Below are 15,659 nucleotides of genomic sequence, written 5' to 3'. Positions count from 1 at the left end.
AACGAACGAACGCCATCTCTTCTCTGCTTTCCCCTCAAGAAAAGCCCCACCTCCTGTTGTGTCCCTAAAGGTACAGAGCTTACTCTTTGTCAAACAGTCTGTTCCATTTTTGGACAGCTCTCAGAAATTCCTTCCTCACGTTGATCAGAAGTCAGCCAGCCAGCCTGGACCTCTCACCCAGCAGGCCTGGTTCAGCTGCGTGAGTTCATTAGCCCCCTCTTGGACACGACAGCCTTCAGGAGTTTAAAGGGGTCCTGTCTTCTTCTCTTCCAACTCTCCCCCCTTATTAAACTTCTCCAGTTCCTGATACAATCAGTCATTGGCTTGCTTTTCAGTTTTCTCACGTCTGGGAGAGGGAAGGAAGATCTCCCTGTACAGTAGAGTTGGAGCTGGTTATCTGTGGCCTCATGAACTTGCTGTGTCACAAATGAGTTCTTTTTAACAACTTGTTTAATTTCAGATCCAGGAGTCCTCATCTGATTGAGTGTCCCATGATCAATACCAAGCATGGTGATCTCCCGGAGGAGGCTTCAGTGGGGGCCTACATCAAGATCCACACCATGGACGAAGGAGAAGTCATCGTAAGTGTATAAAGAGCCTTGTTTACAATACAGTGTGTAATATGATTGGGTGGGGGTATTAAATAATGACAGTAAAGGTTTAAAAACACCCTGTTCTGTATGCAGTGATCTTAAGAAACATTATTGATTTTTTTAGATATGATAATTTAAGAATTACCATATTATGCTTATGTTTTTAAAGGGTTTTTATATTTAGGAGATACATGTCAAAATATTTACAGATAAAATATGACATCTGGAACTTGCTTTAAAATAATTAAGAAATAAGGCAAGGGTGTCCCCACTCACTACTCCTATTCAACCTTGTACTGGAAGTCCTAGCTAGTGCATTAAGACAAGAAGAGGAAATAAAATATATTCATATTGGAAAGGAAGAAATAAAGCTGTCTTTGTTTGCAGATGACATGATTGTCTATGTAGACAATTTAAAGAATAAAAACAAAAAAACTCCTAAAACTAATAAATAATTATTGCAAAGTTGTAGGGATAAGGCAATGAACAATTGGAATTTGAAATTAAAAACACAAATCCATTTGCAATAGCACTAAAAAGTAAAATACTTAGATGTAAATCTAACAAAATATGTTCAAGATCCATATGAAGAAAACTATTAACTATAATGAAAGAATTCAGAGAAGATGTAAATGAATGGAAAATATTCCGTGTTCATGGATTGTATGATTCTAATTCTGTGACATTCTGGAAAAGGCAAAATTATAGAGATAATAAAATGATCAGTGGTCACCAGAGATTTGGAGTTCAGGGAGAAGGATGAACAGATAATACACACGGGATTTTTAGGTGAGTAAAATTATTCTGTGTGTTACTGTAATGGGTTCAAATCTTTACGAATTTGTCAAAACCCATAGAACTTTATACAGCACAAAGGATGAACCTTAATGTATGTAATTTGTAAAAACAGAAGACATTGTCTGGAAGGTCAGGGGATCCCAGGAAGGAATAGACTATGACAAGAGAATCTAACAATATTATAGATGAATGAAACCACCTCAGTGAAGGGAGTGAGAGAAAAAATTGCTGATGACCTAAGTATTTGGAGATGACTGGAATCTGTAAGGCTAAAAGCAAAAGGTACTAGAGTACACAAGCATTGTATTCTAGTTCACAAAGTTTTTTCCCATTGGTATATGCATTAATAATCAATACTTCTGTACATGTATACTGAAATGGATCAATTAAATAAATGAATGGCAGGTGGTAGCAGCCAGGTATCTTGCCACTGCAGTAGAAATTTGCAGATAAGCAAGGGCAAGAGGTTAGAATGATCCATGTGGTAATCAATTAGAGTTGAAGACAGTATGCACTCATGTTTAGCTTAATATTGATACAGATAGTTACATATAGAAATATTTATAAATATATGTATAAACATGTATCTTTTGCCCTGTCAGCTGATAGGGCCTAAAAGAAATGACACTCCTATAGCAATGAGCACACTTAGCACCCAGATCTTGGTGTCTCATACCATTCTTCAACAAGAAGAAAAGGGTTCCTTGGGAAATGATTGATTCTAAGACTAGAGCAAGGAATATTCAAAATGAACCTGGGATATTTTGTAGTGCCAGGAAATACTCAAAGTATAAAATAAACATCCATGAGTACACACTAATGCAAAGCATAAATAATAAATAAATTAATAAAAAGAAGAGAAGAGACAAACCTCTGCATAGAAGAATTCCAAATACTTTATGTAGATACCCTGCCCTAAAGGAGAGGATGCATATAACTCCCTGCTCTTTAGGTGTGGGTTACACATAGTGATTTCCTTCCAAGAAGTACAGTATGGAAAGAGGGGAAAAAGTAACTTTATAGTGGTAAAACCTGAGAAACTACCACAACCCGGTGATCAAGGCCAACATCGACAGTAGTAAGCCATGTCAATAGTATGTTCCCTCGATACAATATGATAAAAACTGGATATGTGATGAGAATGGCACTTTATCTCTGTGGTCCTCTTCTGGAGCTCTGGGTGTAGCCAGTCATCTTAGTCTGGGAAGCTGCTCACTCACATATGCTCTTTCCACTGTTCCTCAATTACAGTGTCTCCAGAGTCCTCATCATGCCCTTCTTACCAGTGAGTGGCAGGCTCTTTAATGCTTCTGCCCTGCTGGACTGCATATCTTTGGAGGCAGGAAGGTCAGCTTAGTACTGTCTGGGTGTCCCAGGCACTACCTCAGCCCTTGGTCAGTGCCCATAGAGTATTTCGAGCTCTTAGGAATCTTTCTTTTATTCAGTAAAACTCTGCCTCCTGCAACTTTAACTGGCGCCCTGTACCTCCTCCCACCATAGGACATCCCCAAGAACAAAACAGAAGAAATCAGCTTCCTTGCCATGTGATGGCCCTAAGTATTTAGAGAATTCTGTTTTGTTTTTCATTCGGCATGTATGGAACTAGGCACAGTGCCAAAGCGCTGTTTCTTATTTTCTTATTCAGGCAAAACATCCTCCATTCCTTCAGTTAGTCTTCAGGTGATGTAGTTTGCAGCCTTCTTACGCTCCACGTCACTGAAGTTTGTCAGTGTTTCTGAGTGAGGTGCTCTAGACTGAACACAGGCTGCCTGAGGCCAGCTGCCTGGCCCATAAATGCAGCCTGGCACATTGCAAGACAGAAGAGCCAGGGATGCTTGGTCCCTGGGCAGAACGGAGGCACCAGAGGGCAGGGAAGGCATTGTCCTTTTTGGTATATGGTGAGAGGAACATGAGTCTATGTAGGCTGGCACAGAAACAACAGGATGCATACTGTAGAGGGCCTGCAATGCCAGAATAGGAGCCTTGGACTTGATTTTCTAGGAAGACCTGGCCGGCTCTGGGTGGGGCTTAGGGCAAGGACCTGACTACTTCATTCACCACACAGAGCCCAGTGCAGAGAAGGGCACCTACAAATATTTCTTAACAGGACCCTTTTAATGAAGATGCTTGTGGATGTGCCTTTGGTAAGACCCTTTCCCTGCTTTCAAGGCCCTGGCTTCATTTGCAGGAAAATGAATGATAATAGCTGTTATTATATCACTGACCAGAAGATAGGAAATCACATGTTCCTCTCCTTGGGAGCAAGAGGTGGAGCAGGGTTGGACCTGGAAAAATGAAAGCCTGGGACCCTGAGCAGAGACCTAGGTTTTGAGCCAGGAGGCATTAGGGAAACACGTTCTCCAGAGAACAGGCATCTCGAGACCTCAGGGATGGTCAGGACTGGGCAGGTCAGGGCCACGGAGAGAGCAGAAGGAAGATGACACATTGCAAGGGGGTGGTGTCTTATTCTCATTTTGTTTCTAATTAGACAGCTGTGTGGCCTTGGGGAAATCACTTTATTTCACTGAATATGTGTTTTCATCATAAAATTAGGAAATTCACCTTAGTGAATTTCCAGCTGTGACGTTCTGTGATTCCATCGGAACATCATTCAGCAGGTATTTCTCGAGCATCTACCATGCTCCAAGCATTTTACAATGTACCAGTGTCAGTGAGAAAAGTGACATCATTCCTGACTTCATGGGGTTTACAATCTAGTCTGGGAATAGAAAATACAGAGATAAATTAGCAAACACATAGAAAGTTGCAAATTGCTGTTAGGAACAGAGTAGAAAACTGGGTTGTGGGGGCGGGCTTCTTAAATAGGGTGGTCAAGGAAGGCTGCTCTGAGGAGGTGATATTTTTAAGCTGAGACTTGAATGATGAAAAGAACAAACTATGGATAAACTGAGGGAAGAGTATTCCAGATAAAGGAAGAGCAAGTTCAAAGCCTGAGGTGGGAGAGAGCTTGGCATGTTGAGGGGACTGGAAGGGATAGCAGTGTGGCTAGAACAGGGTAAACAAGGCAATGTGAAGTCAGGCTAGAGAGCCCGGCAATGGTGAGATAGCCCTGGCCTTAAGCTATTTGAAGGGTCTAGGCAGAGGAGGGGCCTGCGCCCCTACTAGGGTGTTGGGGGTGGATTGGAGGTGGATAGGAGTGCCAGAAGACAGTGCTGCCCTTAGAGAGGCCCTGAAAAGATCACTGGGTTCGAATACTGGCTTCACCACTTTCTGTTCATAGGCAGGTTACTTAACCTCTTTGGGCGTTAGTTTCGACATAGTATAGTGGTTGAAAGCATGGACTGTGAAGACAGGCCACCTGGGTTCAAATCCTAGCTTTATTGCTTCCATGCTGTTATGTTCAATAAGTTTCTGAACCTCAGCAGAATCCTCTATAAATGAGGACTCACCTCATGGGGCTGTTGTGAGGGTTACATGAGTTAATATACACAAAAGTTACAGGAGGGGCTGGGATTTAGCGAATGCTCAGTAAACTTAGCTGGTGCTGTCGTCATTATATCACCATTATCATCATCATCATTATTATCATTGTTAATTACAAGGTATATGACTTTTGGTGAGTAAGTTTCCTTTTCTGGGCCTCATTTCCACAACTGAGGATGATAATCCCTATCTCATAGGGTGGTTGTGAGGATTAAAAAAAAATACACACACGCACATGTATGTATGTATGTATGTATGTATGTATTTCTAATATAGAGTAGGAACTAAAGGGCAGCCATTATGGTTTCTATGCAAGGTCTGGCACTACAGAAGGGCCTTCACACCCTCTGTACTGAGCATAACTGATTTGTGAGGTGCTTCGTGTCTCCCAGAACATCCTTACACACGCCGTCTTATTTGGACCTTCACCAACTCTCTAGAACCTAAATGGTGGTGGTGACAGGGTTGCTGTTCCAAATCCCACTTCACATCTTTCAAATTCAGAACGCTTCAGAGACAGCATTTCACAGATGGCTTAGGGAGGTGGAACTTGCCCAAAGTCACACAACAAGTGAACAATTGGCTCTTCCTTCTTAAGCCAGGATTTTTCCCGATCCCAGGTGGCCTTCTTAAAGCTGCCCTCTTGGTTTATGGGCCCCCTTCTGCTTAAACCCTAAAAGGTAGGATACTGGAGGCTCTGGAGCCACTGACCTCTCCTCTCACTACCTAAGTCTTAATAGCTGAGAATGCTGAGGCGTGAGCATTGGATTGAGAATTCAGCAACAAGGGCTTTGTTCCATCTCAAGGTGTCTCCTTAAAAAGGGGGTTACACTCTGTGTAAAACAACCAGTTATGCCTATTGACTTCCATCTCCCTTCCAGATGCAACCAGATAAGGATCCTTGCAAGGGAAACAAAGGAGCATCATAAGCTGCAGAGAGGAGGCCAGTGGCCTCCAAAGTTTATGCAGGATGGAAAAAGAACTGAGGTTCAGTAGGGACATGCATTTAGGAGCAAAGACCTGCAGAAAAGAATGGGGGAGGGGTGGTAGCTGCAAAAGGGAAGGTTTAGAAGAGGAGGACTTCCTCTTTGATTTTTGTCATAGTCCTAAGGAAGAGAAAATAGACTTACTTGGCACAAGGAAGTGTTGAGATTGGATATTAGGGAAACCTTGTAAAATGCCATCCCCTGGAGAGTGACTGTGGGTATGATTCTGGGAGAGAGCCAGCTGCCTGCAGGTAGGAAGAGGCGGGGGGCAAATGCCTTAATGGCTCTTCTAATCTGAGGAGTGGGAGGATTCGATGTCGTGTAGCAAAAGGAGTCCTGGACTCCTCCCCATCATTTGCCAAATGACCCTAATGGATTCACTTCCTGTTTGCGGCCTTGTTTTTCCCATTTAGAGTATCTGCCAGTAGAAGCCTCTGAGGTCAAACGTTCTGGGACTTTTGTTCTCTAGGGCCTTCACCAGCTCCTCCTCCCATATAACCAACAAGACACGCGGCCCTTGATCCTCCAGAGTTTGGGAGTTGAGTTGATAACGGTGAGGAGAGAAAAATTTCGTGAACTGATGGACAGCAAGGTAACAGAAAAGTTGTCTAGGTTCGACATCAAGTACCCCAGGTCAGTGCTGGATATGTGTGTACACCCCACGAGATCAAATTAACACAGTTTCACCTGTTATTTTAGTAAAAGAAAGAATAAAATGTTAATACCTAATGCTACAAAGGATGGATGAAACTGGTAGTTGTTGCTAGATTCTAAATTGCCTCAATCCTTTGGATAATATAATTTTACTATGTTTCAAGGGCTGTAAAACTGTTCCTACCCTTGAAAGCAGTGGTCCACCCATGAATTTATCTTTATATAGCTAAGTTATAGGGAAAACTACATGCATTAGAATGTTCATAGCATTTATATTCGTAATACAGAGAAAAACCACCACCACCATCCACACATGTTATAAGGGGATAGTTTAGAAAATTGTGGTCCATTCACTTGATAGAATATAACTGTTTCATTAAAATTATAAAAGTTTAATGGCTCCAATAGCAGGAGAGTAAAATGGGTAATATAATGATAATGAAAAGGACAGGGTACAAAATTGTGTTTACACCATGACTATGCCTTTGTAAAACACAAGCGAAAAATCTAGAAGGAGATAGGCAAAACTGACAATTGCTGTGGTATTGCCAAATTTGTAATTGTCATTCTTTTTGGAAGGTGGGACTAAAAGGGACTTTTTAGTTATAGTTATATATTCCTCTCATTTTGTTCTTGCAATGAGTATGCATTGCTTTTTTATGAGGGAGAAAAATATGGTAAAAGTTGTGTCAGGGTAGTGACACTCAGTGAATTTTTTCTTTATTCTCCAAATTTTCTGTAATGATGGTATATTACTTTCATAATTAAAAAAGATAAATATCTTGAAAGATTCAGTAAAAGATTTTTTTTACTATTTCCTCGTTTTCAAACTTTCCAGAGTGAATACTTTTATAATGTAAAAAAAATTATTTTTTATGTAAAAATTAATCTATTGCCTATACCAGGTCACAAAACTGTTTTGATCTTACACTCTGTTACTAAAAAGTATTTGAATGGATTTTCTCTAAGAATAGATATGTAATATAAACAACACATAATTAATTTTTATTATATCCACATATTGCTGTACTATATATCATATACATTATAAACATAAAAATAGATCTTTAAAAACAATAAGAAAAGGTAGCTATAAATGAAGTCCTATTATTTTCTTCTTTTTTTTTTAAATCTTCACCTGAAGATATGTTTATTTATTTTAGAGAAAGAGAGAAAGATCTATCAAACCTCCCATACATGCCCCAATCAGGGGTTAAACCACAACGTTTTTGGTGCATGGGATGATGCTCCAACCAACTGAGCCACCCAGCCAGGGCTGAGTCCTATTTTCTTTATACTCTCCTCCTACTACTTTCCTCATCTTGTTCATCTCTCTGGGTGACATGCCCCTCAGCCCCACTTTGGGACCCCCAGCCCAGACTCCTACAAGTCTTACCACTGGGAACCCTGCGTCAATCTCCTCCTCACCAGATCCCTTCTGCTCTTGCTAAAACTTAAATCTGGCCATGTTATACTCCTACTTAAACCTTGCAGTGGTAACCTGACCCATGTAGTTCAGTTGGTTGTGTGTCATGAGCAAAGTGAAAGGTCACCGTTTGGATATCCTCAGGCCACATGCTTGGGTTGTGGGTTCTGTCCCCTGTCAAGCCTCATAAGAGATTGATGTTTCTTTCTCACAGCAATGTTTCTCTTCCTCTCTTTCTCCCTCCCCTCCCTTCTCTGTACAAATAAATAAATTAAATCTTTTTTAAAAAAAAACAAACAACACAAACTTTCAGTGGTATCTCACTGCCTATAGGATACAGTGCAGACTCAGTGCCACATAAATGGCTCTTCATAGCATGACCCCTCAACTTCCCTGCAGCTCCTCCTGCCCTGCCTCCAACCCACTTCCGCAACCCAGGCAGATGGCCCCCTGGACCCTACACATGTTTGCCTTTGCCCTCGTAGGCCTTCCTGCCTGAAATGCCATCTCCCAATCCTGTCCCTCTTTTTCTGATAAATTCCTGCTCATTCTTTAAGATTCATCTCCAGAAAACCTTTCCTGACTGACCCCCAGTTGGTTAGTACCCCTTTCTGTACACTCATCATGCTCCCACCACAGCTCTAATGTGGACCATACACATTGTATTATAGCTGTTGAGAGCTGTGTAGTTTGTACAGTTCTTTCTCCACCACTTGGTTAATTGCTTCACAGAAGCAGGGATTGTGCTTTGTCTGTCTTTCATCTCTAGCACTTGTACAGTACCTGATAGGTGCCCAATAAATGTTGAATGAGTGGGGCATACTCATTGCAGAAAACTGGAAAATGCTGAACATTGAAAAAGTGACAACCAAAGTCATTTGCATTGCTTCAGCAATCCCAATTAACATTCTGTGTATTTCTTTTTAGTATTTTTTTAACCACATGGATATGTGCCAAATTTATAATTTATCATTCATACACACACAGTTTTATGATGGAGATCATGCAGATTATACAATTTTGCATCCTCCCCCATTTTCTTTTCATGTGATATTGTGATCAGACTTGGTTTTTCTGGCCAGGGTTGGAAGCAAGTGATTCCAGTGTTAGAGCGAGCGGTGGTGTGAAGGCAGGCAGATCTGTAGTTATGTCCCATAAGCTCCTGAAAGGATTTAGTTTGGGATCGGTATGACCTTGGATAAGTCGTTTCTTTTCTCAAGGCTCCAGACTCCGATCTGCAAAACCAGAAAATTAGACTAGAACAGTGTTCCCTAAAGTATGGAACACATTCACAGAAGGTTCACAAGATAATTTATTGACATTGTCAGTTTTAACAGCTATGTATTTATTCTAGTGTGAATTAGAAAATAACATGACTCATTCACTAAACCTATGATCTGACAGATTTTGTTGCTTAGAACAAAGCCAAAGTAGATATTTAACTGAAAGAAACTAAGTAGATTTAAGGAAAATCATTAGTAAATTTAAAAAAACAGATAATAAATAGATATGGCCCAAACTGGGGCAGTTTTGTGAGAAAAACAAGCTGGGAAACAGTGGTGGTTCTTTGCAGTTCAAAAATGCCACAATTCTCCATGTCCTACCCATATAGAAAATGGCTATTTAGAGCCATCTACCCAAGGAACAATTTAAGGAGCCTTAGCTCCTCGCATAATGCTTGGCATATGATGAGTGTCAGTTAATGTCTGTTGAATTGAAATTCAGAAAAAGTTTGCACAGATTTGAGGGTGGCAGATGTTGGGGCTGCCCAGTCAGCACTTCGTGGCAATCATCTATACTGCTGACAGATTGAAATCTGGCTTATTCATTAATGGTCGAACTCATGGTTTCCTAGACTGCTAAAGCAGGCAGAAATCATATCCCTTATCTAGCTCAAATCCTTGTGTTTTAACTGAGGACCATGAAGCCCAGGAGAGGGGCTGTGACATCCTGTATGTCACAGTCAGTGGCCAGGGCACCTGTCCTGTGAATGCTTCAGGCTAGATAACTTGAAACCTCTTTCCCTACAAACATGTGGAGTGCCACGTAGAATATAATCACAAGAAAGAAGGAAACTTCCCCAAGGAGAAAATTAAAAACCAAAGCACAGAGGGAGATCTAGTGTTGGGATTGCCCAGCGAGGGCGGGAGTTTCAGGGAATCCTGTGTTGAAGTGGTACATCCTGCAAGGACAGAGGAACCTTCAGTTTAAGTGAGTCAGGGATTGGAACTAAAACACCTGCATGAATCTGAACTTTCTAGAAAAGCTACCCCATTTAGTGAAAAACTAGACTAGAAATCGGTATGACCATCAGCATCAGGAGTAACATGGAATTTTGTCTTTCTTAACTTGGAAAAAGAAGAGCGCCTAAGAATCTGTAATTGTCTGCTTGCCCCCCTCAGAGTTTGGTGAGTCCCTTAGCCTCTTTGGCCACAGTTTCTATGTTTGTGAATTGGAGTGGTTATGAGGATTAAAGTAATTAACAAATGTAAAGTATTTGGCACATGGTTAAGTGCTAAGTCAGAGTTGGACAGTGTTATATTTATTATGTAAGAAATTGGAAGTTAATGGAAATTTTTAATGAAGACTTTCCAGTGGTGTGCTGGTGAATGTTTAACAACAAACTCTCTGGAAGATGGGAGGTAACCCTGATTTGAAGTGTTTACCAATTTCTGTAATGTACACACTCCCACCATACCCAATTTCAAGCCATCAACTTGATGTCTTTGAACACAGAGTTGAGAAGAGATGTACACAATCAGCCCTTGTGCGCTGGTGGGAGCTGACTTTGATGCACCTCTGAGACCAATAGGACTAGCTTGTAGCCCACTTCGATCTCTGGAATTTTTATGAAGTTAATCTCTGTGTGTCAAAGTGGACTCTGTTCTGGTCAAATAGACCAGAAGAATGTTATCTGCTTTTGATTTTCGATGCTTGCCTCCTTAGGTGAGAGTACAGGCGAGTCAATGGAAATTGAACATGCCCTTCCCTTGCTGTGGTCTCGGAAGGAAATAAGCCAGTGAGTGCTGAGCCCATGCCACCCTCCCCTGCTTTCCCCACCCTCACCTGCTGTGAGGGTAGGAGGCAGAGTGGAGCCAGGACACCAAGGCCTGTCCAAGGCAGCTATCAATCTGCTTTCTGTCTTTATACGTCTGTTACTAGACATTTCATGTAAGTGGCATCCTACAATATGTGGTCTTTTGTGACTTGCTTCTTCATGTATTTTCAAGGTTCATCTATGTTGCAGCATGTATCAGTACTTTATTCCCTTTTATTGTCAAATAATATTCCATTGCATGTGTGTACCATACTTTATCTATTCATCAGATAGTGGAGAATTTGGTTGTTTCTACTTTTTGGCTATTATGAACAATGCTGCTATAACCTTCTTGTGCAAGTATTTTTAAAAGTATATTGTATTGATTATGCTATTACAGTTATCCCAGTTTTTCCCCTTTGCCCCCCTCCACCTGGTACCCCTATTTCTTCCAGCAGTCCCTTCCCTTAGTTCATGCCCATGGGTCATGCATGTAAGTTCTTTGGCTACTCCATTACTTATACTGTTTTTAACATCACCCTGCTCATTCTGTACCTACCAATTTGTACTTCTTAATCCCTACACCTTTCCCCCCATTCTCCCCCTCCCCCTTCCCAACTGATAGCCCTCCAAATAATCTCCATATCTATGATTCTGTTCCTGTTTTGCTTGTTTGCTTAGTTTATTTTGATTCAATTATAGATAGTTGTGAGTTTATTGCCATAATAACAGCTTGGTGATAGTGAACTCCTTTAGTTTTACCTTGTCTGGGAAGCATTTTAATTCTAAAGTGCTTCAATTCCAAATGATAGCTTTGCTGGACAGAGTAATTTAGGTTGTAGGTCCTTGCTTTTCATCACTTTGAATATTTCTTGCCAGTCCCTTCTTGTCTGCAAAGTTTCTTTTGAGAAATCAGCTGATAGTCCTATGGGAACTCCTTTGTAGGTAACTCTGCTTTTCTCTTGCTGCTTTTAAGATTCTCTATCTTTAACCATTGGCATTTTAATTATGATGTGTCTTGGTGTGGTCCTCTTTGGGCCCAACTTGTTTGGGACTCTCTGTGCTTCCTGGACTTGTATGTCTATTTCCTTCACCAAATTAGGGAAGTTTTCTTTCATTATTTTTTCAAATAAGTTTTCAATTTCTTGCTCTTCCTTTTCTCCTTCTGGCACCCTTATGATTCAGATGTTGGTACATTTAATGTCCCTGAGATTCCTAAGCCTATCCTCTTTTCTTTTTTAATTATTCTTCCTGCTGTTCTGATTGAATGCTTTTTCCTTCCTTGTATTCTAAATCATTGATTTGATCCTCGGCTTCATCCTCTCCCTTGTTGGTTTCCTATAGATTTTTCTTTATTTCACTTAATGCAACCTTCATTTCTGCCTGGGCCTTTTTTTATGGTGTTGAAGTACCCGATTAGTTCAGGAGCATCCTGATAACCAGTGTTTTGAACTGTGCATATGATAAGTTGCTTATCTCCATTTTCTTTAATTCTTTTTCTGGAGTTTTGTTCTGTTCTTTCATTTGGGCCACATTTCTTTGTCTCCTCATATTGGCAGCCTTCCTGTGTTTATTTCTGTGTATTAGGTAGAGCTGCTTTGAACCCCTTAGAAAGGTGCACTTGTTAAGTTGTATGGGGTGGAGCCTTAGGTAACTGCCAGATGGATGGGGCAACCCATGTCACTGCTCTGTTGCACTGTGTTGGGGAGGGCTTACAGAGGGGACAGTGCCGCTGCCAGGCCTCTGGAGTTTCGCCTGGGGGGACGCTGTCTCCCAGCACTCACACTTCACTCTCTCCCTGTATGCCATTGGTGCCCTTCCAGCTGTTGTCCTGGTGATGAGTTCCAGAGGGGGTGGGTCTGCGTGAGTTCTAAGTCCGTCATGGACCCTTTAAGAGGAGTCTCTTGAGACTCTTGCCGTTTATTCTGCTTCCCCACCATCCACTGGTTTTCTTAGCTAGAGTTATGGGGACTTAACTTTCTGGTGCTGGAACCCTGGGCTGAGTGGTCTGGACTGGAGCTGGGATCCCTTGCTCCAGAGGTATCCCTCCTGTTTTTTTATCCATCACACATGGATGTGGGACTGCCTGTTTCCATCTCTGCAAAGCTCCACATATCTCCACACCCATCCCTACCTCTCTGAGCCTCTCCTCGCCTCCACCTCTCCTGTCCAACTGGATGAATGTAGCTTCTTTAGATCCTTGGTTGTCTGACTTCTACACAGCTCAATTTTCTGACAATTCTGGGTGATACCTGTTTTGTAGTCTAGTTGTATTTTTTGCTGTAATTGTGCACAGTGCAAGGCGTGTTTACCTATGACTCCATCTTGACCAAAAGTGAACCTCTTGTGCAAGTTTTTCAGTGGACGTTTGTTTCCATTTCTCTTGGGTATAAACCTAGGAGTAGACTTGCTGGGTCATAAGCTAACTCTGTTAACCTTTTAAGGAACTGTCAGACTGTTTTCCAAAGTGGCTGCACCAGTTTACATTCCACTAGTAATGTATGGGAACCCTTGTTCCAGTATTTTCACATCCTCATCAACACCTATTATCTGTCTTTTTAATTATAGCCACTTTTATGGGTGTAAGTGGTATCTCACTTTGTCTTTGATTTACATTTCCCTGATGGCTAATAATCACATATGTAATTTAAAAATTTCAGTAGCCACATTAAAGAAGTAAAGTGGATGAAATTAATTGTAATAATATATTTTATTGCATTCAGTATATCAAAAATATTATCATTTCAACAGGTAATCAACATCAAAATTATTAATTAGGTATTCTACATTCTTTTTTTGTTCTAAGTCTTTGAAATCGGGGGTATGTTTTATACTCACAGCACATCTCTAATTCAGAATGACCACACTTCAGGTGCCCAATAGCCATATGTGGCACATTATATGGAACAGCACAGGTCAGTGTGGAAAGGTAAAGGAAGCAGAGAGAAGAATCTGGGAAAAGCACCAAGGCAGAAAGTAGTAGATTGTGTTTAGGGATTGCAAAGAGTGGTGGGAGGTGAAGTTGGAGGGGCAGAGGGACAGGGAGGAGCTGGCGTAGGAACCTCAGCAACTGTGCTTTACCCTCAGCGATGACGATATGTGCCAGAAGTGCCTCATGGAGAACAGTTGGAATATCTTTCGGAAGGACCTGGTGAGGCTGCTGGTGGAGCCTCGTCAACATCTACCATTCACCCAAATCCGGCACAAGAAGAAAGGGATCTACAACCCCAAGTCTCTGACGCTGGATTTGTACAGCTTCAATAAGAAGACTAAACCTAATCATCCCATTTTTATTGCACACGAGAAATCCCTCCCTCCATTGAGGGTTGTGCAAGCCATCACAGCACCCCGGTACAAAATCCAAGAACTCCTGCCTCAGTACAAGAATGCTGGGGTCCTCATTTAAACCCAATAAAGGATGTGGGTTTGGCCACCATGTTTCCTGAATGACTACCATAGGAGCTGTGGGGCTTGGAGTGGGGAGTGATGGGGCTGAGCTGTGGGTCTGGAGAGATGTCTGAGGACAGCAATGGGGACACTGTCTCCCTTGACACTTAGGGAGCTGGGTGAGTAGATGGTCGGGGGCTGGGTGTGGATGAGTTAATCACTGGGGATGGTCTCAGGGTGGGAGGATCTTACCTAACAAGATGGATGGGAGACACAGAGGGGCTCAGATCAAAGTGAGCAAGACAGATTGTGAACTTAAATGCCTTCCAAGGGCAGACAAGTGACCTAAAGGACCACAGCGGAAGGACTAGGGAGGCAGCCGGGATGGCTGGGACTGGTGTGTACATTCCCATCCTGATGGAGCAGCTGCTCCTTGGACCCCGTCAGTTGATGCCATGCCAGGAAGTAAGTGCAAGTAAGTCAGGCCTGTTGCTGCTGGTCTATTTTTCAAGAGAACCAGGAAACCCAATATATAAGAAGAGTCCTACTTGTTTTTAAATGTGGGCAACTAATTCAAATTGTTTTTGAAATACTGTGTTAGGCAAACAAAACACATATGTAGGCTGTGTTGGGCCTACAAACTGCTATTCTGCCAACGCTTATCAAGCACCTCCGTCAGACTGCCGGGGACTGGAGAGAGGAGGGACTGTGGGGGGAGGTGTAAGAATCCACAGAGAGAGAGGTAGGGAGCGTGACAGGAGTGGCAACCTGGGTCAAGAATGAGGAGCAAGCAATGTGGCAGAGAGGAGGCAGGCCAGAGACACAGAGGTGGCTGGTTGGACTTAAAGAGTGCTCCTTAGTCCCTCTGGGAAGGGCTCCTGATTTTGCCGCCACCTCTCCCTGACCTGAGCTGGCTTTCCTGTGGGTAGCCCTGGGCCTAGAACTGAAACCTCCTGCCTTTTAGCCTCAGTACCACAGATCCCGTGCCCAATCACCTCTCTCCCTTGGGAAACCCCATCGTTTAGCTTGGACAGTGCCAAGGGGTCTGGTGGAGGCCACAACAGCACAAGAACCTGGCCTGGCCACCAGGAGAGAGATGAGCCCTCCCCCACCCTACACAATCTCTCACCTCCCCAACCCCTAACAAGTTGTGGAGCCTGAGGGGCCCCCGAGTACTTAGCTGGATGTCAGGAGCTCTGGAGAACCTGGCTCTGTTCCCTTCTCACTGACCCCCCTTGAGCATCTTGAGTCCTTTACCTGCACCCCAGTTTCTCCAGTGGCAAAGTGAGCAAGTTGGGCAAGATCAATGGTGTTCATGAGTGAGGGGTGAGTAT

General features: G+C 42.4%; 1 protein-coding gene across 1 annotated transcript in view; it reads left to right on the top strand.

Annotated features, from left to right (window-relative positions):
- The window catches only part of CNBD2 (cyclic nucleotide binding domain containing 2), a 53,763-nt gene extending 39,419 nt beyond the window's left edge, over positions 1-14,344 (top strand). Inside the window, exons 10-12 of the mRNA XM_054573819.1 lie at positions 461-581; positions 6,291-6,454; positions 14,026-14,344. Coding sequence (XP_054429794.1) covers positions 461-581; positions 6,291-6,454; positions 14,026-14,344 — 604 coding nt within the window. The remainder of the gene's footprint in view (positions 1-460; positions 582-6,290; positions 6,455-14,025) is intronic.
- The last annotated feature ends 1,315 nt before the right edge of the window (positions 14,345-15,659 follow it).

Source organism: Pteronotus mesoamericanus, unplaced genomic scaffold (genome assembly GCF_021234165.1).
Source record: "Pteronotus mesoamericanus isolate MK-2021 breed Mesoamerican mustached bat unplaced genomic scaffold, CSHL_Meso_final contig_25, whole genome shotgun sequence".
In the NCBI taxonomy this organism is placed as follows: Eukaryota; Metazoa; Chordata; class Mammalia; order Chiroptera; family Mormoopidae; genus Pteronotus; species Pteronotus mesoamericanus.
Note: the sequence above shows the minus strand (reverse complement) of the source record. Positions and strands in the feature narration are given on the sequence as shown.